Source organism: Narcine bancroftii, chromosome 14 (genome assembly GCF_036971445.1).
Source record: "Narcine bancroftii isolate sNarBan1 chromosome 14, sNarBan1.hap1, whole genome shotgun sequence".
In the NCBI taxonomy this organism is placed as follows: domain Eukaryota; kingdom Metazoa; phylum Chordata; class Chondrichthyes; order Torpediniformes; family Narcinidae; genus Narcine; species Narcine bancroftii.
The window spans coordinates 24188056-24212292 of record NC_091482.1 but is presented as its reverse complement, the minus strand read 5'-3'; the positions used below and the strand labels follow the sequence as shown (position 1 = coordinate 24212292).

The following is a 24237-nucleotide window of genomic DNA, read 5'->3' as shown; positions in this document are numbered from 1 at the left end:
GGCAATGTCCACGTCAGCTGCAGGCTCGCTTGTGGCTGACAAGTCCGATGTGGGACAGGCAGACACGGTTGCAGGAGAAAATTGGTTGGTTGGGGTTGGGTGTTGGGTTTTTCCTCCTTTGTCTTTCTTCTTCTTCTTCTTTGGCTTGGCTTCGCGGACGAAGATTTAGGGAGGGGCAATGTCCACGTCAGCTGCAGGCTCGTTTGGGGCTGACAAGTCCGATGCGGGACAGGCAGACACGGTTGCAGGGGAAAATTGGTTGGTTGGGGTTGGGTGTTGGGTTTTTCCTCCTTTGCCTTTTGTCAGTGAGTATGCTAACAATAAAATCACAAGCCTACTTGGAAATTATTTTTTCGTTGACGAACCAGCAAAGAAAGGTGTCACGCAAGATTGCATTCTATCGGTGTTGCATGCAGTTTACAACAGGCATGTCCTGACTGCAGACCAACCACATTTGCTTGTAGGAAGTGCCAGTCAGTGAAATGTTGGGGGGGGGGTGGGGGGGGGGGGTATAAAAAGCAGAAACACAGATAAAAATGCAGCAAAAGGCCAACAGCGTGTTTGATTACATGAAAGTGAGGACTTAATCACATTGTGAATTTCCAGTATGCAACCACCTTCCTGGCACTCCTCGTGCAAAGTAATGGGCATTGAGCCCATCACATTTAGTTTATTCTCTGGGAAACTGCAGAGGCAGCTTGCTGTAACTGCTGTGTTAAGTAACAGCACAAATTTTGAAATCTTTCATTAAAAGCAGAGTTAAGACTATCCTTTATTATTGTGTCCAAGTCATAGGGTCCCACATATGTATCCCTCCAAAATCAAACAAAATACTTACTTAAACTTAGTTGCACTCAGAGACCAAAGGTTGCTGCTTCTTGATGACTAATTATTTCATTACCAAAATTAATAATTTCACTGCGCACAAACAGTGGCACTGAACAAATTCCAAAAACTTCAAGCCACAAATATGAAGAAACTTACAATTAAGGACCAAAAAGCATCATTAAATCATACAAATGAAGCAATATTTCTAAAGTGGTGTGAAATACTTTCCTGCTACTATACAAAGATTCTATGTAGCACCTTTGTCAGTACAGACCAGAGATGCAATGATGGGCAACAAGGTCACAAACCTAAAAAAGTTTAGCTGGTCAGGTTAGTTAAATTCTCAACTATCCTCACCAATTACGTGTTTGCTCTTTCGATTTTGAGTTTGCACATCTGAAACATTTGGCTTTGATGTATAAAAATAATGATGGTTTCAACACAATTTTACATCTTGGACATTCATCACTTGAATACAGAATTAAAACCAATTGTCAATAATTCAAAAGTCCTCACAGGATTCTCAATTTCCAAAATGAATGCACAACCAATCCACAAAGCTGACAATTGCTGCAGTGAACCAAAATAATGAAAGACCAAGACAAAGTCTGAAAATGTATAAATTCTCAGTGGTAGATAGTCTGCTCCACCCAAAACAGGTCAAGTTTGAGTCCTGGGCATCAATTCCAGTGATTCTTGATCAGTTCTTTCACTGATACCTGGAATTTAATGCCAAGGAAAACTGGCCATATCGCATATCTTAGAGTAAGGTTACACACATTCATCTGAGCCTTCAGAGAATCACGGGAAATGGAAGGCAACCTTGTTTGTGGCAGTGTTATTGTTTCTTTGTACAAAATGCATCCAACGCATTCTTTGCACTATCAATCTGTAGCTGCAACCTCTCTCGCATTGCATTGGTTGTTGCTTTCTTTAGTCCGCCTTCCATTTCATCAATAACTGCACGGTAACCAACCACATTGTGGAAGACCCGGAGAGCACGATCACCACAGGAAACCAAAAACCTTCTGTTGATATCAAAAGCCAAGTCAGCAATCTCCTCCCCGTGCACATTTACATATTCTTCCTCCTGCTTGCCCGTTTTGGCATTGTGCACCGTGATATTGAAACCATTGGAGATAGCTACCACCCTGGCATCAGGAGAAAGAGCGATTCGGCAGGAATCAGAAACATCACACTTCATCGTCAACAACAAGTATGGGTCCTGCTGCTGTTTATACTGAACATCCGTGTCCCACAGCTTCCAGGTGCCATCTTTTGAAATTGTTGCCATTCTATCCAAGAAACAATGAACAACTTTAATCATTATAGTCTGTATTTATTTAAGACAATCTTTGAGACTAGATTGAACTATTCTAGCTAATTACTAATTTCCATTAAAAAAAAATAGGTTAGCCTACAAACCAATAACACTGGATAACAAAGATTTTGCGTCCTGAGCACTTCTGGGTGTATTTTATGGATTTTGGGGCTGCTGATCAAAAAAATCACTTCAAAATTTTTGTTAGATATAACCTATTTTTTTTAATCCACTTCAAGCCTACAAAACCATGAAGTGTATCATGTCATTGAAAATTCATTTTCTGCATTCGTACTTGGACATCTTCCCCGCTGATCTTGGTGCAATGACGAACCTGGCGAAAGATTTCATCAGGACATTGTGACCGCGGAAAAGCGGTGTCAGGGCAACTGGAACCCATCAGTGCTGGCCGACTAGTGTTTGACACTGACATGAGAGGCATCAGATGCTGAGTACAAACGAATATCAGCAGCAAATCATTTTTAGGTCAGTTGAACTAACGCAATGAGTCAGCGTCAATGGCCGATCAAACCTGCTAAATTCAATAAAGGTTAATTTCATGTTTTTCCATCTTCCTACGTGATACAGCAAATCTGAAATTATTTTTGTGTTCAGCTTGAAGTTGTCTATCATAATTCCAAATTTCTTTTCAAGAAGCCGACTTTTTGGAAAAAAATTGTTCCCAGTGTCATTTACCCAACCAGTTAATACTTCCAAATCACAAGCAAAAATTTATTTTTTCGGAGATCTCATTGACTTCAACAATAAAATTTGTTGCCACCTTACAAATCTTGCTTTATAACCAACTGATACGAGAAGTGTAAGTAGCCAACTAGAAATGAACTCAAAGTTGTAATGTGCTCAAACTTGTGGCAGTAAATAGAACATTAGTCTCATCTATCTTTATTCATTCTCCCTACAAGGTTTGTTTTTGTGTCAAGCTAATTCTCTTATCCAAAGCAAGAAAAAACAGAATTTAGAGTATTTTCTATATTTTTTTTTAAATCAGTTATCTTAAATTTGTGCCTTTTGGCTTTCAAACCTACTGCCAAGTTTTGTTTACTATCTGGATCCTTGTTGAATTTGAACACACTTCTATATTTCCTCTCAATCAACTGTTTCCTTTCCTGAGCTAGGTCTTGGTTATTGCCATATCTAATTTTAATGTGGTGATTTGTGCCTGCAGCTCAGCCATCTTACTTATTAGACTGTGTACATCTACAAACACCTATGATACAATAATTTAGATCTTTCTGTAATCTATTTATCCACCTCTATTTAATACAATAATATTTACAACTGTCATCCGTGTCATTTACATGTTATGTTTCCTTCTAAAAATCATTTTCAGGCACCCATCTGCAAAATTAGCTAAAGTGGTGGGGAGAGTGCAAAGGACTAATGGTGACCCTACCCTTCTTAGTTTAATGAACTCTTCCCCTATCACTTCTCAGCCTCTTTCTCTTCTACACTCCAAGCTCTTAAAACTTTAAAGGGATACAGTTGCATACAAATATCTCGACAATTTAAATTTAGGCATACAGCATGGTATAAGGCCATTTCGGCCCATGAGTCAGTGCCACAATTTACACCCCATAACCCACGCCCCCATTATGTTTTTGAATGGTGGGAGAAAATCGGAGCCCCCAGAGAAAACCCACCAAGACATGGGGAGAATGTACAAACTCCTTACTGACAACGCGAGACTCAAATCCCTGTACGGTCCCGATCGCTGGCGCTGTAAAGGCGTTGCACTTACTATTGCGCCAACTGTGCTTCTGTTTGCAATTGTATTTCAGATCCAATACAAAATGCCATAACCTGCCCTTGTATACAATTTAAACTAAGATCCTGTACCAATTTTTAATCCCACCACCTTCGATAATAGTCAAAAAAGATGATTTAATAGCTATGGCACTGGTCTCTGTTTCTATTTATATTCCTGTTGAGGACAAGGGGACTTAGACTATTGAGTCGGAGTTGGGCAGCGTAGAATTGGGCCCTTCAACTCTCCAAGTCTTGTCCACTTAACACACTAGGCCTTAATAAATCAATATCCTTCTCTGACTTTCCTATTCAAGCATCTCTCCAAATGCGTGATTTATATGATTTTACCACCTCCTCTGGCAGCATAATCCAGATATCAACCATCTATCATTAAAAACTCTTAATGAAGGCAAATAAAGATGCAAAAGTACCCTTCAGGACCCCAGCTATCACATCCTTTGCTTCCCATTCATCAAGCCCTGGGGAATTAGCCACCCTTACTTAATTATTATCCTTATAATAATGAAGGTTTATCCAGCACTGTCCATAAGTTTATATGTTCTCCCTGTGTCCATGTGGGTTTCCTCCCACATTTCAAAATGTACGAGGGTTGTAGGTTAAATAGGTCAAAATGGGTGGCACAGGCATGTGGGCCGGAAGGGCCTGTTACTATGCTGTACATCTAAATTTTTTTTTTAATTTAATTTTACCCTATTTTAATCTAAACTATTAATGGGTATACAAGGAAAATATATATTTTTAAATCATTCAACTTGTACATACACAGTTCTAGGCTACATACCAAGAGTTCATATAGGCCGATTGACCTCATTGCTAGTGAAATGGATTATTTTTCTGCAAGATTTCAAAATATAGCTGGATTTCTAATCAAGGCCAATGTAGCAGGTCACAAAAAGTAGGTCTTACCTTCTGGAATCATTGGAAAAAGCAAACGAGTAAATCCCAGCTGAATGCCCTTTTAGATCAAAGGCTCTCACCACTTCTTGGAACACTCCCGATTTATTAAAACATACTTCCCAAACCTTCACATCTGTTATAAAACCGCACGAGGCCACAAATCTGCAGAAAGGAAAATGAACCATAACCTATGGAATTAAAAGGTGTACAAGTCCTTGGAGGATGTGATGACAGTGAAAGCATGTGAAAACGTGATGCAATTGTTCTTACACAGCCAAGGAACACTAGCATTGAAATGCTGTTTGATTAGATCTCAAATTCACATGGTCCTTCTCTGGCAACACCCTCCCCATTCTCGATCTCTCATTCTCCTCCTTTGGAGACAAACCCTTCTACAAACCTACCCACATCCACCCGGACTACACCTCTTCACACCCTGCCCCCCTTTTCCTCAATTCTTCCAATTCATCTGCTCCCAGGACAAGGTCTTCCACACTGGATCATTAGAGATGTCCTCCTTCTTCAAACAACATGGCTTCCCCTCTACCACCCCTATATCCTCCATTATCCAGATATCTGCCATGGTCCCCTGTGCCACAAGGATAGAATTCCCCTTCGCATCCAATAGCTCATACTCCGCCATTTCATACTATGCATTTTCCCTGCTCCTCCCCTCTCTGCCTTCTGCAGAGACCGCTCCCTCCATGACTCCTTTGGCACCTAATGCTGTGAGTAAAGGATGTGCTCCAAAGAAACTTTCACTTGTGAATCTGCAGGGGTCATTTACTGCATCCGGTGCTCCCGTTGCGGTCTTCTTGGTGAGACTGGATGGAGACGGGAGATCACTTCGTTCAGCATCTCTGCTCTTTCCACCACAAGAGCGGAGATCTATCAGTGACAGCCCATTTCAATTCCCCGTCCCATTCTCTTGCCAACATGCCTATCCATGGTCTCATGCACTGCCAGACTCAGACCACCCAGAAATTGGAGGACCAACACCTCATATTCCATCTGGGCACCCTCCAACCAAATGCTGTTAACATTGAATTTTCCAGTTTCCATTCATCACCCCTCCTTTCCGGTAGCTCTGTCTCTCTCTCCTTTTTCCTTTCCTTGCCTCCTTTACCACAGCTCTACATTTACCCCAACCAACCTCCCCTTCCCCTCTATCAATTCTCACCTTTTCTTTCTCATGGCCTCTTCTCTATATCCAAATATCACCTTTTGTCTGTTGGTCTGTACTTCTCCCATCATTCTTCCTCCTCTTTCTCTCTCTCTCCTCAGTATTCATCCAGATGCCTGCCTGCTTTTTCTCATATCTTGATGAAGGCCTCAGGCCCGAAACATCAGTAATATAGCTTTATCATCTATTGACACTGCAAGACGTACTGGGTACCTCCAGCACTTCTGTATTTTTAATCGCAAGTACATAATCTTTTATCCGAAATTCTGAAAACCGAAACTTCCGAAAACCGAACATATTTTTCCATGGATGTCGCCTGCACGCCAAAGCTCGCTTTTGGCGCCAAACGTGACCCAACGCGACCTAACCCTGTCCTGCTCCTTATCTCATTGCTCTTACCAGTTAGACATGCTGGGAGCCCGAGGTCCCCACTCCTGCCCAGAATTTTTCAATGTGGATGGCCGCCAGTCCCCAACACCTCCCAATTGCCGCCGCTGGTCTCTGACTACAGTCCCCACTCCTGCTCGGGAGCCCGATGACAATGGAAGAAGTCTTTAAAAAGACTCCAACCTGAAGATGATGATCACCATATTTTCAGGTGTTTAGCTTAGCTTGAGAGAGTTTTTTTCTTAAAAATAAAAAGTACACTAGTAATTTTGTCTATCTTTATCTCACTTCATTTACCACCTGCCCGTCCAGCGTTGCCGCCACCCCCACCCCCCCAGTCCAGAGACTCTTCTAGTTGGAGTCTGTCTTTGTTTCGTGCAAATCTGAAATCAGCGAAATCACTTAACATCCTGTTGCTATTATTCTATTATCTGAAAAATTCCATTTCCAAAAAGTGTCTGGTCCCAAGGGTTTCAGATAAAAGATTATGTACTGTATCAAGAGTTTTTAAACACAGCAATCCCAATGTTGAGAAACGAAAATAGCAAAACTGCAGGACACTGACCTTCCACAAGGAGATATAGTTGCATAAGCATTGTTCATCTGATTAGTGTTAATTGTAGCAAGAACCTCTCCTTTCAAATCCCAGATGAGGATGGTAGTATCACTGGAGGCAGACATAATGAACTTTCCTAACATTGAAATAGATACATATTACATTTTGATCCATATACATTTTTCTCTGTTCAGAGTATTCACAGATGATTGTCTGTTGAATTGCAATGGGTAATCAAACTTGCAATGCACTAATGTTGCAGAGTCCCAACATGGTTAACATATACAATTTCCCAATCCAAAAATCAATAATTTCAATTTGGCATTGACAATATTTCTTGTGGGGAGGGAAGCATGGCAAGTCATTTCACATCTCTGTCACACAATTCAGAATTTAGCCCAAAATGATTTGGAGATTCAAGTGCTTGTTTGGTGGGGGGTGGGGGGGGGGGGGGTGAGGGTGGAATGTGAAATAATTATTTATGCAACAGACAGCCTTTGGCAATAGAAGAATAATATTTCCGAACAAAATTTACAAATTATTCGAAATGTCTATAGGAGGTAGATATATTAATCAAGAACTAGTTGAAACTTGTCCAAACAAGCCAGCCAATGGGTGAGCTCTAAAAATCGAACTACACCTGTTTCTGCAATTCCAATGTTCACGATGGGGGCTTTGTGTCTCTTTGGGAAGTCTTCAGGTGCAGCGGTAAATGTGAACGAACCATCGTCCTTTTTTATCATTTTAAAAACACGGATCGTTTCTTCATTTGCTAGCCATGTGATGAAGGCTCTTCAGTGACAGAATTAAAAAGAAAATTACATTAACACACTGCAGAATCCCAACATAGGTTTACATATATAATTTCCCAATCCAAAACTCCATAATTTCAGTCTAGCATTGACAATATTTCTTGTGGGGAGGGAAGCATGGCAACTCATTTCACATCCCTGTGAATAGACCATTATCTAAGAATGACCAAACAAGGAAGGATTATAACTGGTGGCAATTGCACATTTGAGTGAAAACTGCCAATGTTATTTCCCCCAAGTCACAATTAACCCAACTAAGTTCAATTCTACATGATCCACACAGAACAGTTTGAATAATATTTTTCTTTGGCACATAACTACAAATGTTAAAAGACATGCCCAAACTTAAGCAAGGAGAAAAGAACAAGATGCCAACACCTTCTTTACATATTTTAATACACTATTTTACCTTGAGTCAGGGCTGAAGCACACATGTGTAGCATGGTCAAGTTCAACATTAGCTCGCATACAACGGTGGTCACGTTCAAGAAAATCTTTTGTACTCCAAATCCGAACTGTACGGTCGTCAGCACAGGACGCAAGGTACTTCCCATTGCTACTAAAATCTAGGCAGCTAACATTCCCAGTGTGGCCCTTGAAAAGAAAAATTACAACTCAAGTTTTTTCCAGATAAAGCATGCCTCACTTATGTTTCCTTTCACTTTTAATCAGCAAACAACATTTCTATTCAAAAGGGATTTGGAAAAACACAATATTTAAAGTGCTTTAATTTCATTCTGCAAGTTTGCTTCTGATTGTCAGCAGTTAAAATACACACCAGCACGATTAATGAAGTTTCCTCAATTTATAAATAATAAGCATTTTCTACCTTTCCATACACATATTATGTTGCAGAGTTAATGCAAGGCAATTATAAAAAGGAAAGGCTGTCTAACTGTGAACAACAAGAGTTCAAATTGTAACGGAAACAAACCCTAACCTTTTCAAACCAAAGGTTGCAAGGGTCATCAGAATTGTTAAGACGTTTATGGTTCAGTTGGAAATGTTGAATGATCTTTATTTAAAAACTCTTTTTATTGAGACAAATATTTGTGGGCGTTATAAAATTGTTTCTTTTCAAATACAGGTGTACCCCAATTTACAATTATGTTTTATGGAAACTCACCTTTATGAAGAAACCTGTGTTTGCTTTTAGGAAAGGATTTTAATGAGCTTTGAATGGGTTTTCGCTTTTATGAAAATAATCTTCAATAGTAGTGAATGGGTCTTCGCTTCATGCCATTTCAGCTTACCACCCTCGAGGAACGCTCTAGTTTTGTAAAGTGGGGTATACGTATAATCACCCAAACATGAAAGTATATGGATTGAAATTTCAACACAATCTGCCAGAGGAGTTCAACAGTTAAAGCAGCATTAGTGGGAGAAAAGGTAATAATCCTGTTACAAATCAAAACTCTTTAAAAGGGTTTTGGCTTGTAACACTGACCAGTCCTTTTCTCGCAATGATGCTGCTTGACCTACTGAGTTACTCCAGCAGATTGTGTTTGGTTCAGGTTCCAGCATCTGCAACATGCAGAAATCTGTGAGTTTCTGCATATTCAAGATAGAGTGAAATAAAGTAGTTAATTATTTCATGATTTGATTCATTAATTTTTGCTTTGAAGAGCTAATATGAAATTGTGTTGGAGAGGTAGAAAGATGTTGCCAGATTGGAAAAATTGTGTCTGGGAAATTATTGGACAAACTAGAGTTACTTACTTTGAAATAGAACTGAGTTGGCCTGATCAGAGTACATACTGTATATTCTCGTGTAGTAATCAATCCCATGCAGAAGTTGATCCCCTCCCTTTTTTTGGCCCCCCAAAATTGAGCATTTTTCATATATCCCATGTAAAACTCAACTTCCCCCTACTTTTGGCCCTGACCACCCACCCATCCAAGCTTCTGACACCCCGACGCTTTATCTGCCCGACCATATGAGCATCTGATGCCCCGACCATAAACCTTCACCCTGGCCGCCTGCCCACCGGAGCTCCCAGCGTCCCAACCACAAACCCTCACCTCAGCCACCCATCCCTCTGAGCTCCCAATACCCCGACCACCTGCCCGGCCATCCGAACTCCCGACACCCTGACTGCCTTCCCACCAGAGCTCCCGATACCCCCATTGCAAATCCTCACCTTGGCCGCCTGCCCACTAGAGCTCCCGATGACGCAACTGCCATCCGAGCTCTCGACGCCTCGGCCATCTGCCCATCTGTGCTCCCGACACTCCAACTGCAGACTTACCACCCAGTCCTGGCCATCCGAGCTCCCCATGTCTTGAACGACGCAGGTACTTACCTCAGTCAAAATTAGTATCTGTCTAAAATTTGACCCGAAAAATTGGTCCCAAAAACTTGACTATTACATGAGTATATATGAAAAATTAAGAGGCACGTTGATAATTTTCATTGGTAAAAGGGAAAAAAAAACAGATTCAATAAGTAGGATTAAGAGGAAAAATAATTTCACCCAGGTGGCTGTAGGAGTCTGAAACTCACTGGCTTGAAAAGATGATAGACCCTTGTCAAATTTCATCTTTAGGGCAAGTTTCAGCAGACAAACAAATGACAAGAATACCTACTCCAAAACTGAAGGAACTATTACTACGATTGTTTTATCTCCCTGCTTGTAAACTATGTCAACTAAAATATGCCTGATGTTAAGAAAGTGCCTCCAGCAGTCATAGAATGTGCAACCATCTTGATGTCTATAAATACACAATACTAATGCTGGGGAGTTCTACCCAAGATATAAACAATAAAACATGCGTACAATTCATTCCATATTACTATTCCCCCCCCCCACCCCAATAAAAAGAGGTGGTGCTGGGTCTTTTCAAGAGCATTAAGATTGCTGGGGCATTTTCATGATTGGACAGCAGAGATCCCAGAGAACTGGAAAGTAGCTAATGTTGTATCTTTGTTTCAAGATGGGGAAAAAAAGATAATCCAGGAAATTATGGGCCTGTAAGGCTCACATTGGTGGTTGGAAAGCTAGTGGAAAGGATAGTTAGGGATAAGATTTATGCACATTTTGAAAGTCATAGATTAAGAAGTCAACATAACCAAACTTAGTTTTTCTTTCAAGTGGTGACAAAGATGGTTCGAGTGAATGCCATCTTTGTGGACATTGGTAATCAGAATTTATTGTCATGAACAAGTCATGAAATTTGGTGTTTTGTGGCAGCGTCATAGTGTGAACATACATATTATAACCAAGAGTCTTAAGAAGTTTTATAATGGTGGGCTGATTCAGAAAATGCAAATTCATGAGATCCAGGGGAAGTGAACAGCTTGGTTAAAAAACTGCCTGGCCTAAAGATGCCTGGATGGGGGTGGAAGGCTGTTATTCAGGCTGGAGGTTTGTGACAAGTGATGTTTCAGGCAACAGGGTTGCATCCCCTGTTGCTTGATCTATGTAAATGACTTGGGTAAAAAAGTAGGTGGACAGGTTAGTAAGTACAGTATGCTGATTATAGAAGGATCAGTGGAGTTGTGGACAGTTTAATAAAGGACAATCAGGAATACATAGGATACAGATACGTTACAAATATGGGCAGAGAAATGGCAGATGGAGTATAATCTGAACAAGCGCAAGGTTTTGCACTTCAAATGTAATGGGAATGCAAACAGTTAACAGCAGGCGGGTCCAGATCAATGAAAGGCCCAAGCAAGTATGTTTGTGGCATGCTTGCCTTAATCAGGCAGGGAACTCAGGATAAATATAAGGAAGTCATATTACAGCCATATAAAACTTTGGTTTGGCTGCACTTGGAATGCTGTGTGCAAATCCAGAGGCTTAGCAAGCTTCCAGTCATAAACTCTTCTGCAAAATGTGAAGAGAGGCAATGACCTAAACAATTACATCAAAATATAAAATTCAATGTAATCAACTTGAAACATTATCTCTACTTCTGTCTTCATATTTCAGATATTTTCTGTTCTGTCGCAGATTTCAGCATCTTGCTTTTGGATTATTAATTCTTACAAACTGCCCTGTGCAACACGACTTGTTAGATTGTCCAGAGTGCCAAAACAACTTTCAGGCATGTAAAAGGTTGGAATCTAGATAATCCTTTAAATTATTTTCTCAAGGGGACCACTGTAATAATCCAGATTTTGTTGTGAACTTCCCATTCTCAGTGATCACCGTGACCTCTGGTGAATTCGGTAATGGTGTGTTATACAACTTCAAAGTTCCTTACCTTCAGCGAAGCGGCCAACAATGGGTGAGTAAACACATGCTGTTGAATTTTTTCTTTGCGTGAACGTAGCAGCTTTTGCTTCTTTGATGCCACATTTTTCTCATTAACACCATTACTGACTTTACTGTGTTCTGAAATAAAATTACAGAAACTTCAATTCTCCGGTCTTTTATTACAGTTCAATTAAAGAGCTACCGAGAGTGGTGTTCAGCAACCCCAATGTAAGCACATTCAAAGACACTACATCACATTTCACACATGAATGATTAAAAGCACAATTTTCTCAAAACAGAGGACGAAACCATCTTTAACACAGCTTAGTAACACATACACTACCACAATCCTCTCATCACAAATTCCTAGGGCCTTGGCATTTCCTCAGACTCTGGGCCTGGAATTTATTGTTTTCTTTCCCCTTTGCAATGGCATCTTTAGCTGTCAGGATATACAGAAAATATGCAAAATTTCTCTGCATCAACGGCATTTAAGATTACAAATAGATATTATGCTTCTTCTTCAAATTTTAATCATACGTTCTTGGTGAATTTACGAAGTATTTGACAAATTTAAAGGACAACTTCAAAAGCTTAGTTGAAAGATTCATTGAAGGGAGAAAGCATGTTTGTTTTATATTATATGTAATTCAAACTTACTATAAATTAGGGAGAAGTCTGAAAAGTTATCTTTTCCAAAAACATGGTTGAATTTTTAAAGTAAAGCAAACTTAGTTATAATCTGCATTTTCATCATATAGCAAAATTTAAAAATTTAATTAGCAAGACCAATCAAAGGATGGGCGTTAAGCAAATTAAACAGAAGAGACAAAGCACGTCTGAGAAAAACCACTGACTTTGAGAGCCAGGTGCAAGGATACACAGCAGTCATGAGTGTAGGGGAAATCCTAACAGCTGAGAGGACTGATAGGACCAGCAGTAGCAACAAAGCTGGCAGGAAAAAGGGCACGAAGAGAGAATCTGCACCATTTCCAAAAAAATCTGGGCACTGTAATGGAAGATTCTAACTGTGTTGTTTTTTACTTTTGCACCCTTTGCTTCTGCAAGGCTGAGAACCTGCTTGTTTTTAGAATCAGCAGACATAAGCTAAATTCCTCCGAGGGACCAGAGATGCTGTTATCTGACGAAAGGACATCTGTGTACCAGGAACATTTACTCTTCCTGCTTGTTTTGGTCACAGACTGTCAGAGGCCTAGCCTTGATGCAAAATAAACCATTGTATTCAAATTGATAAGCTGAAAATTATGTTATTCGATAGAAGCCTAGGCATGCTAGCTTGCTCGCTTATCTTTCTTGCTGTGCTGGGAATAGGTGCTTGGGTAAGCAGTTTTTGGGTAATATAAGCCATGGTCCCCCTGCTGAAGTTTGAGACTCTCCGAGAGGTGGCAACATCTCTCAGCAAGAAGAACTTCTAGAGTCCAGCCAACGTCCCGGTCAGGGGAGGTGGAGAAGCTGCTACCGGCGCCCTGACAACCTACTGCAAGTGTGCAGTCGTTGCCTCGCTTCGGCAGTTAGGACCAGTCCAGGCGTTGATAAGTATAGTTGGGAAGGGCTTGCATATTGTAGTTTGAAATCAGCTTTTGAATTTGTAATAAACATTTGTATAAAATGAACTGCTCTCGGTGTGTGTGTCTATTTTCTTTTGGTAGCTCAAACACTGGGACCAATCTAAAACAACAAAATGAGAGGCATAAGTTTACCAAAGGCAGGCACTACCGCAGGTTGTGACTGTTTGGTATTTGAAATACTTTAGTGTAGCATGTGAAATATATCAATACCAAACATTTCTGAATAAATTATAAGATAAACTAATTAGTTAAAGAGATGGTAAAGCAGATCAAACCCCAGATTTCAATGGAGCACAAGCAGTAGGAGGGAAATGAGTACAACATAAATACCTAAAACTGAATGGTGAGCTTTATCCCAATCTAGGAAAAAAAACATCGACTTCTGGTAGGTTGCAAGAATGTCCTTTGTCATGTGGAAGCTCCAGGACAGAGCTTCGAATTTGTCCCAACACGGATGCAAGAAGTTATCTTCAGATTCCTGTTTCAGGAAATAGATTCTGAAGTGGATCCACAGGGCTGAGAGCAGGAAGCCCTTACTATTTCTTTGCTAGTTTCTTGAGATACACTTCATAAGAATCAAGTGATTTATCTACATTCAAAAGTTCTTCACCTATGGATAATTCATCCCTCTCACATTTTTATGAATGAATGAAGAATTTCTTGCCACAAGCGCAAGTATAATTTTTAAAATTAAATTTAAACATACAGCACAGCAACAGGCCATTTCGGTCAACGAGCCCATGATGCCCAATTACTCCCAAGTATCTAACAATCCCTGGTACGTTTCGAATCTGGGAGGAAACCGGAGCCCTCAGTGAAAACCTATGCAGAAAAGGGGAGAATGTCCTTACAGACAGTGAAGAATTTGAACCCCGATGCCAATCACTGGCGCCGTACAGCATTGCACTAACCGTGTTGCCCAGTGACAGACCTAATCACCCTAATGTACAGACGCAATGAAAGCCTTATTTGTTGCAGGTTCCTAGGTATATAATAAATACACTCTAACATCAATTTAAGCATAATTAACATGCAAGGCATGAGGAATAGAAAAATAAATATAAAAGGTCAAAAACCACACTACTTAACTGCAGCTTGAGCATCATCCTTCATTCATACAAAAATGCAGCAATTTTTTTTGGATCATATTTATTTCCACCCCACTCCAGTGTTCACTTTTCTATCCCTTTTACCACCTACACATTTTTTCTATATATACGTTTATTTTTTCTTGCTCATACCCTCTCCTTTCTACATTAATACTCTTTTTATTTTTACCTCTGGGCTTTCCATACCCTTCTGCTTGAACAAGTTACCTGTATCTGACATGTTTTGCCCTTTACATGTTCTTTGAAATCTGTGGGGGAGGGGTTCTAGATTTGATGCCCCAAGTGTTTTTTTTTAAATTTTAATTTAGATATACAGCATAATTTCGGCCTATGAGCCCATGCCGCCCAATTTATAGCCCATTACTTACATCCCCAGTATGTTATTTGAACGGTGGGAGAAAACCCACGCAGACATGGGGAGAACGTACAAACTTCTGACAGTGCAGGATTTGAATCCTGGTCCAGTCCCGATGGCAGACACTGTTAAGGCTTCGCCCTAACCTTTTCCTCCTACTTCTTACTACCTCAGTGAAAAACATGCAGAAGTTATAGAGAATTCTTAATACTTCAGCCAGTGGACAAGAGAATCAGACCGAAGGCCAAACAAAGTGAGTTTCAAAGGGGCATTCTAGTGTTAACAATTATAATTCTATTCAACATAGTTGTGGAAAAGGTAGATTAGCAGAGAAAATTCTAGATTAGGGCAAAGGCCATTTGTAAAAACAAAGATCTGCTCAAGTCTAAAAGCAGCAGGAGTCATTCAAGGAAGCAACCCTGGTTGATTGTTAGGACCTCTCCATAACCATTGGAAGATACAACTGCACCATTATTCAAAATTAACACACCAGTTTCCAAATCTACAAAAGGAACACACAGTTTTCACCAAAACCTTTCATTTCCTCCACTCTTTCTAAATTGAGAGTCCACCTGATCAAGCACCAAATTATTTCCTTAGATAGCAGATCAGTCACTCGCAGACAGGCTGAGCAAGACAGAACTTTTCACTAATTTTTTTTTAAAAGAGAGAGACGGCCACATTGAAATGCACAAGATCCTAATTGGGTTGAAATGATACGTCCACCAGGGAAAATGTTACCCCAGGTTAGGGAATTGGGAGTATCTGCCTCGAAAGTAATGGACCTTCAATTACATTACATTCCTACCTCTCAATGTTTCCATCCATTTGGGCACACCATGGACATTTTGGTCTAATGCCAAATAGCAACTTCTTTGGTGCAGACACTATGATTGAAGTAAAAACGCAATGCTGGAGAAACTCAGCAGGTCAAAAGTGCACTTCAGGTAGCAAAAGTAAAGATACAGAACCAACATTTCAGGCTCGAGCCCTTCATCAAGGTACATTCGTTTTTTTTTTGAAGATTCAGATTTATTATCAGGGAACAAACAACCCTGAGATTCCTTTTTCCTGAGGATGTAGTAGAATTACCATAAATCAGTAGTGCAAAAATAAACTGTACACAGCGTAAAAATGTAATCAAATAGAACAAACAGATAACAAATGTAATCAAACTGACTGTGCAAGACAGAGAGAACAAAGAATATCAATCAATAAAGTCCACAAGAGTCCTTAAATGAGTCTCAGATTGACTTTGTCGTTGAGGATGGGGTAGCAACTGTTCCTGAATCTGGCGGTGCACGGTGCACCGATACCTCTTTCTTGATGGCAGTGGCGAGAACAGAGCGTGTGCTAGGTGGTGTGGGTCTTTGATGATTGCTGCTGCCCTCTGACAGCAGCGTCCCCTGAAGGTTTACTCAATAATGGGGAGGGTTTAGCCCATGTCCTAGGCAGTATCCACTACCTTTTGGAGGACTTTACACTCAATGTATTGGCATTCCCATAACAGACCGTGACGCAGCTGGTCAGCACACTTTCCACCACATCTCTGTAGAAATTTGCCAGGGTTTCTGGTGTCATCAAACCTCGGCAAACTCCTGAGGAAGTAGAGGCACCAACGTGCTTTCTTCACGATGCAATTGGTATGTTGGGTCCAGGAAAGATCCTCTGAGATAGTGACTCTCAAGAACCTAAATTTGCTCACCCTCTCCACCTCTGATTCCCCATTGATCACTGGATTGGCTTTCCTTTCCTGAAGTCAACAATCAGCTCCTTAGTTTTGGTGACATTGCATACATGGCTGTTGTTGGTGCACCATTCAGCCATGTTTTCAATCTCCATTCTGTATACTGACTCATCCACTTCCCTTTATACAACCCACTTTGGTATTGTCAGCAAATTTGAAGATGGTGTTATTGTTGTACCGAGTTACACAGTTATAGGAATAAAGTAAATAGAGCAGAGGGCTAAGAACACAGTCCTGTGGTGCACTGAAACTGATGGAGATTGTGGAGAAGTTCTTCTCAATCTTCACTGATTGTGGTCTAGAATAGAGGAAATCATGATCCAATTATGCAGTGGGGTGTTAACTTCTAAGTCTTTGAGTTTGCTGGTCAGTTTTGAGGAAATGATAATGTTAAATGCCAAACTATAGTTGATAAAGAGCATTCTGATGTATGAGTGAGTGGAGGGCAGAACATTCAGAGGAGGTGAGATTAGAATAAGAGAGGGGAGTGAAATCGAGACAGTTAATGTCTCAGCAGCAATTGGAACTAAAATGATCCACAGTGGGCAGCTGGCCAGAAGGAGGTGTCCAAGTGGAAAGGCTTAAAGCAGGAGTGGTTTTGAGTGGGCGGGGTGGAAAATTAAGGTTGTGGAAGTAGGCCTGAAGAAGGAGGCAATGGAAGAAGAGTTTGGCCTCGCGGCATGCACAGAACTCATTAAGACGTGGGCAGAGCGGGACAAAGGCAAGGCGGGACGAAGGGAAAAGTCAGGGGATAGTAATGGCCAAGTAGGGGTCAGAGTATTTGGGAGTCAGTGTGGTGGAGGAATTTGGGGAAAGTTGGAGTGTTAAACAGAGGGTGGAGGTGGTGGGGGGGGGGGTGGTTGGGGGAACCAGAGAGTGGAGGAGGAGGGTTAGGAGGATCAAAGGGTCGATGAAAGGTTGGGGAGGTCAGAGGAGGGAGGTGGAGGGTTGGGGAGGACAGAGGAGGGAGGTGGAGGGTTGGGGAGGTCAGAGGAGGGAGGTGGAGGGTTGGGGAGGTCAGAGGAGGGAGGTGGAGGGTTGGGGAGGTCAGAGGAGGGAGGTGGAGGGTTGGAGAGGTCAGAGGAGGGAGGTGGAGGGTTGGGGAGGTCAGAGGAGGGAGGTGGAGGGTTGGGGAGGTCAGAGGAGGGGGGTGGAGGGTTGGGGAGGTCAGAGGAGGGAGGTGGAGGGTTGGGGAGGTCAGAGGAGGGAGGTGGAGGGTTGGGGAGGTCAGAGGAGGGAGGTGGAGGGTTGGGGAGGTCAGAGGAGGGAGGTGGAGGGTTGGGGAGGTCAGAGGAGGGAGGTGGAGGGTTGGGGAGGTCAGAGGAGGGAGGTGGAGGGTTGGGGAGGTCAGAGGAGGGAGGTGGAGGGTTGGGGAGGTCAGAGGAGGGAGGTGGAGGGTTGGGGAGGTCAGAGGAGGGAGGTGGAGGGTTGGGGAGGTCAGAGGAGGGAGGTGGAGGGTTGGGGAGGTCAGAGGATGGAGGCGGAGAGTAGGGGTGTTGGTATCAAGTTCTGTGTGCGAGTGTTCCTGTGAAGCGCCTCCATACTTGGTGCTACTTTGAAAGCGTTGTGCAAGATCTGGACGATCTGACCAGACTTAGCTCATTTATCTGGAAACGATATTTCAGAGGCATCTGCATGCATACCTGAACAAGCAAAGCAAAGGACTGGGCGATTCCCGATCACCGACGCTCTGCCCGCATCAGTGACAGGGATCTCCCAGTGGCCAACCATTTCAGGTCTGCAACCCACTCCCAAACTCGTGCACTTATCCCACCAAGACCACCTGCAAATTGGAGGAATTTTCCCCCTGGGCACACTCTCCAACTCAGATTCTCTGGTTTCTGCTAACCCACTCTCCATCCCTTTGCCCTTTACTGCTTGCCCTCAGCTCTCCACCCCCTACCCACTCAATTCACCTAACAATCCCTCACCCCCACCGTTTGCTGCTCCCTTCTCCACCTATTACCTACTGCCTTTGGGACCGTGCTCCTCACCCCCCCCCCCCTTTACCTGTTTGTTCGGACGCCTGTCCACATTTTCCCACTCCTTGAGCCCGAAATGTTAGTTATGTCTTTGCTGCATAAAGTACCTGCTGAGTTTCTCCAGGACTGTTTTTACTTCAAGATAAAGGACTGGTGATTAATGCGGGCGGATTTAGCAGGGGCTAACCCTATGACGGCTTCACCCAGTCCAAAGGAGCCCCTTTAAGAGTGGGACGTACCCACTTGGGGCTGTGACCCAGACCAGGCAGAAGGGAGGACGCTGACGTCCCGCCCCGTCCAAGGCCTCGGCCGCCCACCACCGCAGCTCAGTTGGCCGTCCTGCTCCTTACCGTCACTCTGCTGCGGCGGGGCCTTCCGCGACACGCTCACCACCAGCGAGATGAGCGAGATGAGCGCCCCGAGGAACAGGGAGAGGGCCAGAACAGCGAGCGGCTCCATTCACCCCGGCAGCGCGGCCACGTCAGTACGCGTGGCACTGCGGCGTCAGCACGCTGCGGCGAGGAGGCGGGGCTCCTGTCACACGTCAGCGCGCATCGTGAGCTCCCTGGGGTGGGGAATTGCGTCAGCGCGTGGTTGACGTCCCTGGAGCTTGGGAGCAGTCGCTGGACAGAGCTCGCGACGTGGCCATCTCTGGTCTGAGCCTGGGACGTGGACCCTCTGGTCTGAGCCTGGGACCTGGACCCTCTGGTCTGAGCTTGGGACGTGGACCCTCTGGCCTGAGCCGAGGACGTGGACCCTCTGGCCTGAGCCGAGGACGTGGACCCTCTGGTCTGAGCCTGGGACGTGGCCATCTCTGGTCTGAGCCTGGGACGTGGCCATCTCTGGTCTGAGCCTGGGACGTGGCCATCTCTGGTCTGAGCCTGGGACCTGGACCCTCTGGTCTGAGCCTGGGACCTGGACCCTCTGGTCTGAGCCTAGGACGTGGACCCTCTGGTCTGAGCCTGGGACGTGGACCCTCTGGTCTGAGCCTGGGACGTGGCCATCTCTGGTCTGAGCCTGGGACGTGGCCATCTCTGGTCTGAGCCTGGGACGTGGCCATCTCTGGTCTGAGCCTGGGACGTGGCCATCTCTGGTCTGAGCCTGGGACGTGGCCATCTCTGGTCTGAGCCTGGGACGTGGCCATCTCTGGTCTGAGCCTGGGACGTGGACCCTCTGGTCTGAGCCTGGGACGTGGACCCTCTGGTCTGAGCCTGGGACGTGGCCATCTCTGGTCTGAGCCTGGGACGTGGCCATCTCTGGTCTGAGCCTGGGACGTGGCCATCTCTGGTCTGAGCCTGGGACGTGGCCATCTCTGGTCTGAGCCTGGGACGTGGCCATCTCTGGTCTGAGCCTGGGACGTGGACCCTCTGGTCTGAGCCTGGGACGTGGACCCTCTGGTCTGAGCCTGGGACGTGGCCATCTCTGGTCTGAGCCTGGGACGTGGCCATCTCTGGTCTGAGCCTGGGACGTGGCCATCTCTGGTCTGAGCCTGGGACGTGGACCCTCTGGTCTGAGCCTGGGACGTGGACCCTCTGGCCTGAGCCTAGGACGTGGACCCTCTGGTCTGAGCCTGGGACGTGGCCATCTCTGGTCTGAGCCTGGGACGTGGCCATCTCTGGTCTGAGCCTGGCACGTGGGCATCTCTGGTCTGAGCCTGGGACGTGGACCCTCTGGTCTGAGCCTGGGACGTGGACCCTCTGGTCTGAGCCTGGGACGTGGACCCTCTGGCCTGAGCCTGGGACGTGGACCCTCTGGCCTGAGCCTGGGACGTGGACCCTCTGGCCTGAGCCTGGGACGTGGCCATCTCTGGTCTGAGCCTGGGACGTGGCCATCTCTGGTCTGAGCCTGGGACGTGGCCATCTCTGGTCTGAGCCTGGGACGTGGACCCTCTGGTCTGAGCCTGGGACGTGGACCCTCTGGTCTGAGCCTGGGACGTGGACCCTCTGGTCTGAGCCTGGGACGTGGCCATCTCTGGTCTGAGCCTGGGACGTGGCCATCTCTGGTCTGAGCCTGGGACGTGGCCATCTCTGGTCTAAGCCTGGGACGTGGACCATCTGGTCTGAGCCTGGGACGTGGACCCTCTGGCCTGAGCCTAGGACGTGGACCCTCTGGTCTGAGCCTGGGACGTGGCCATCTCTGGTCTGAGCCTGGGACGTGGCCATCTCTGGTCTGAGCCTGGGACGTGGCCATCTCTGGTCTGAGCCTGGGACGTGGCCATCTCTGGTCTGAGCCTGGGACGTGGCCATCTCTGGTCTGAGCCTGGGACGTGGCCATCTCTGGTCTGAGCCTGGGACGTGGCCATCTCTGGTCTGAGCCTGGGACGTGGACCCTCTGGTCTGAGCCTGGGACGTGGACCCTCTGGTCTGAGCCTGGGACGTGGACCCTCTGGCCTGAGCCTAGGACGTGGACCCTCTGGTCTGAGCCTGGGACGTGGACCCTCTGGTCTGAGCCTGGGACGTGGCCATCTCTGGTCTGAACCTGGGACGTGGCCATCTCTGCTCTGAGCCTGGGACGTGGCCATCTCTGGTCTGAGCCTGGGACGTGGCCATCTCTGGTCTGAGCCTGGGACGTGGCCATCTCTGGTCTGAGCCTGGGACGTGGCCATCTCTGGTCTGAGCCTGGGACGTGGCCATCTCTGGTCTGAGCCTGGGACGTGGCCATCTCTGGTCTGAGCCTGGGACGTGGCCATCTCTGGTCTGAGCCTGGGACGTGGCCATCTCTGGTCTGAGCCTGGGACGTGGCCATCTCTGGTCTGAGCCTGGGACGTGGCCATCTCTGGTCTGAGCCTGGGACGTGGCCATCTCTGGTCTGAGCCTGGGACGTGGCCATCTCTGGTCTGAGCCTGGGACGTGGCCATCTCTGGTCTGAGCCTGGGACGTGGCTTTCTCTGGTCTGAGCCTGGGACGTGGACCCTCTGGTCTGAGCCTGGGACGTGGACCCTCTGGTCTGAGCCTGGGACGTGGACCCTCTGGTCTGAGCCTGGGACGTGGCCATCTCTGGTCTGAGCCTGGGATGTGGCCATCTCTGGTCTGAGCCTGGGACGTGGACCCTCTGGCCTGAGCCTAGGACATGGACCCTCTGGTCTGAGCCTGGGTCGTGGCCATCTCTGGTCTGAGACTGGGACGTGGCCATCTCTGGTCTGAGCCTGGGATGTGGACCCTCTGGTCTGAGCCTAGGACGTGGACCCTCTGGTCTGAGCCTAGGACGTGGACCCTCTGGTCTGAGCCTAGGACGTGGACCCTCTGGTCTGAGCCTAGGACGTGGACCCTCTGGTCTGAGCCTGGGACATGGACCCTTTGGTCTGAGCCTAGGTCGTGGACCCCCTGGTTGCATCGCTGCTGGTATAGAGGTGCCAATACTCAGGACAAGAAAAAAACACCAGGGGAGGATCGTTAACTTAGTCTGCAACATCACAGGCACCAGACTTCACTGCATCGAGGATATCTATAAGAGGTGGGTGAGGTCTTTAAAAAGCAGACTCTATCCTCAAGGTCCCGCCCCCCCCACCAAACCAGCCAGCCCATGCCCTCTTCACTGCTACCAATGGGGGAAGAAGAGTACAGGAGCTTGAGTACTCAGTGGCACAAGAACATCTTTACAGCACCATCAGGTTGCTGAATGAACAATGAACCACAGACACTGCCTTATTTTACGCTATTTTTATTTAATTTTTAAGGCTGTTTATAGAAATGTTTGCACTATTGTTGCCGCTAAACAACAAATTACATGACAATAAATTCTGATTCTGACATTGAGCTTTCTGCATGCAAGTATCAATATTCCATTTTCAATTTTTTTTACTATTGACAAATTTGATTCTTAAAACAAAGCATGTGTCCTAATTACTGTCAATACATAATAAACAAGGACCAGCGTTTAACCTATTTTGTGTTCCCCATATTGACATTGTAAGCGTGTTAAGTACACTGATAATGAATTATAAATAACTAGAGGCAATTGAAATTATAGGTTCAACTTTATCACTGTTATTGTCATTCATTAGTTGATAGCTACATTATGTTGACACAGGCAATTTGAGCTTACAGACTGCAGCTTTTGACATAATGGGTCCATTTGACATAATTAGTCCATGAAACTAACCCCAGTATCTACATTGTTCACTTTTAAAATAGATGACAAAAAAAAATCAACTCCTACAATGTCTGTTGTGGTAGGCCCATCTAGAAGATGAAGTCACACATGATCCAAGGAACAACAATGCCTTGCTGGTTGTTGACAATGCAGCCAACATCCAGGTTAAGTCCTTTTTTTCACCAACAACATTTCCCGTTACAACCCTTGGAACAGGCTGCTATCTCTATATTCAGGGCTTGTTACCTACGGCAAATCAATTAAATATGACATTTCAGAGCTGAGTGAGAATTATGACATTTGGAAGAGATACCTATAGATTACCTCAGTTCTTCTTGGAGAGGTGCAATTTGTGCACTAATGAGTGGTGTAGGGTTATTTAAGGGTCCAGATAATTGGATATACCAAAAAGGCATATAAAAGATATAAACCACTTAGAGCAGGAAATAACCCAGTTGGAAAAAGACTATCAAAGATCGGGTTCTGAGGATAAATATAAGAATTTAATGAACAAAAAGCTCAAATACAACACAATGCAAAAGTCCTGTCTTGGCAGGTGAGGGCAGAAGAGATCTCAAAAACAATTAAAGTGGTTCAAACGGGGGTGGGGGGAAGAGACAAGATATCATAAAAACCAAAGGAGTTAAATATTTAGAAAGTTCTATGCAGAGCTAAATAATTCAGATCAATGGGAGACCCCGTTAAAATAGATGATTTCTTGCTTACATTAGAACTAACAAGTTTGGATCAAGAGGAATGAGAGGGGCCACATGGCTCTTTCTCTGGAGAGGATATTGAGAAAGCCCTGGGCTCATTGCAGGCTAACAAATCACCAGGGGAGGATAGGTTCCCCACTGAATTTTATAAAGAGTTTAAGGATCTTTTCAAGCCCCTTATTATGGGAGTGGTGGACCAGACATTGGAGACACATACCCTCCTTGAGTGTTTCTCAAAAGCAATTATAATGGTTAGCACAAAAAGAGACAGGAGCCCATCGAATTCCTTCTCCATTTCATTGTTGAATGTAGATTATAAAATTATAGCAAAAGCATTGGCCAATAGGTTAGCTCAATATTTACCAAAGTTAACAAATCCAGATAAAGCTGGATTTGTACAAAGAGACAATCAGCAGAAAATATATGTAGATTACTCGATATAGTGCATCTGGCACAGTCGGGGGTGGATCTAGACATGGCCATAGCTCTGGATGAGCAGAAGGCCTTTGACAGACTGGAGTGGGACTTTTTAATTCAAAGTACTAGAAAGATTTGGATTGGGACAATCATTTATTAAATGGGTATGGGTGCTCTATCATAAACCCCAAGCTAAAATTATTGTGAATGGGAAAATATCTCCAGTTTTCCTAGTGGGTAGGTCCAGTAGGCAGGG

General features: G+C 44.6%; 2 protein-coding genes across 2 annotated transcripts; both read right to left on the bottom strand.

The window, feature by feature from the left end:
* Positions 1 to 754: 754 nt before the first annotated feature.
* On the bottom strand, positions 755 to 19266 carry tbl2 (transducin beta like 2). Its single transcript, XM_069912105.1, has 7 exons — positions 19107 to 19266; positions 11982 to 12112; positions 8182 to 8366; positions 7601 to 7752; positions 6970 to 7096; positions 4844 to 4996; positions 755 to 2123 (listed from the first exon to the last, which is right to left on the bottom strand). The coding sequence occupies exons 1-7, from the start codon at positions 19213 to 19215 to the stop codon at positions 1667 to 1669; spliced, it is 1314 nt and encodes a 437-aa protein (XP_069768206.1). The 5' UTR covers positions 19216 to 19266; the 3' UTR covers positions 755 to 1666.
* A 1582-nt stretch (positions 19267 to 20848) lies between these two features.
* Positions 20849 to 21778, bottom strand: LOC138749320 (apidaecins type 73-like). Its single transcript, XM_069910537.1, has one exon. The coding sequence runs from the start codon at positions 21776 to 21778 to the stop codon at positions 20849 to 20851; it is 930 nt and encodes a 309-aa protein (XP_069766638.1).
* Between the last annotated feature and the right edge of the window lie 2459 nt (positions 21779 to 24237).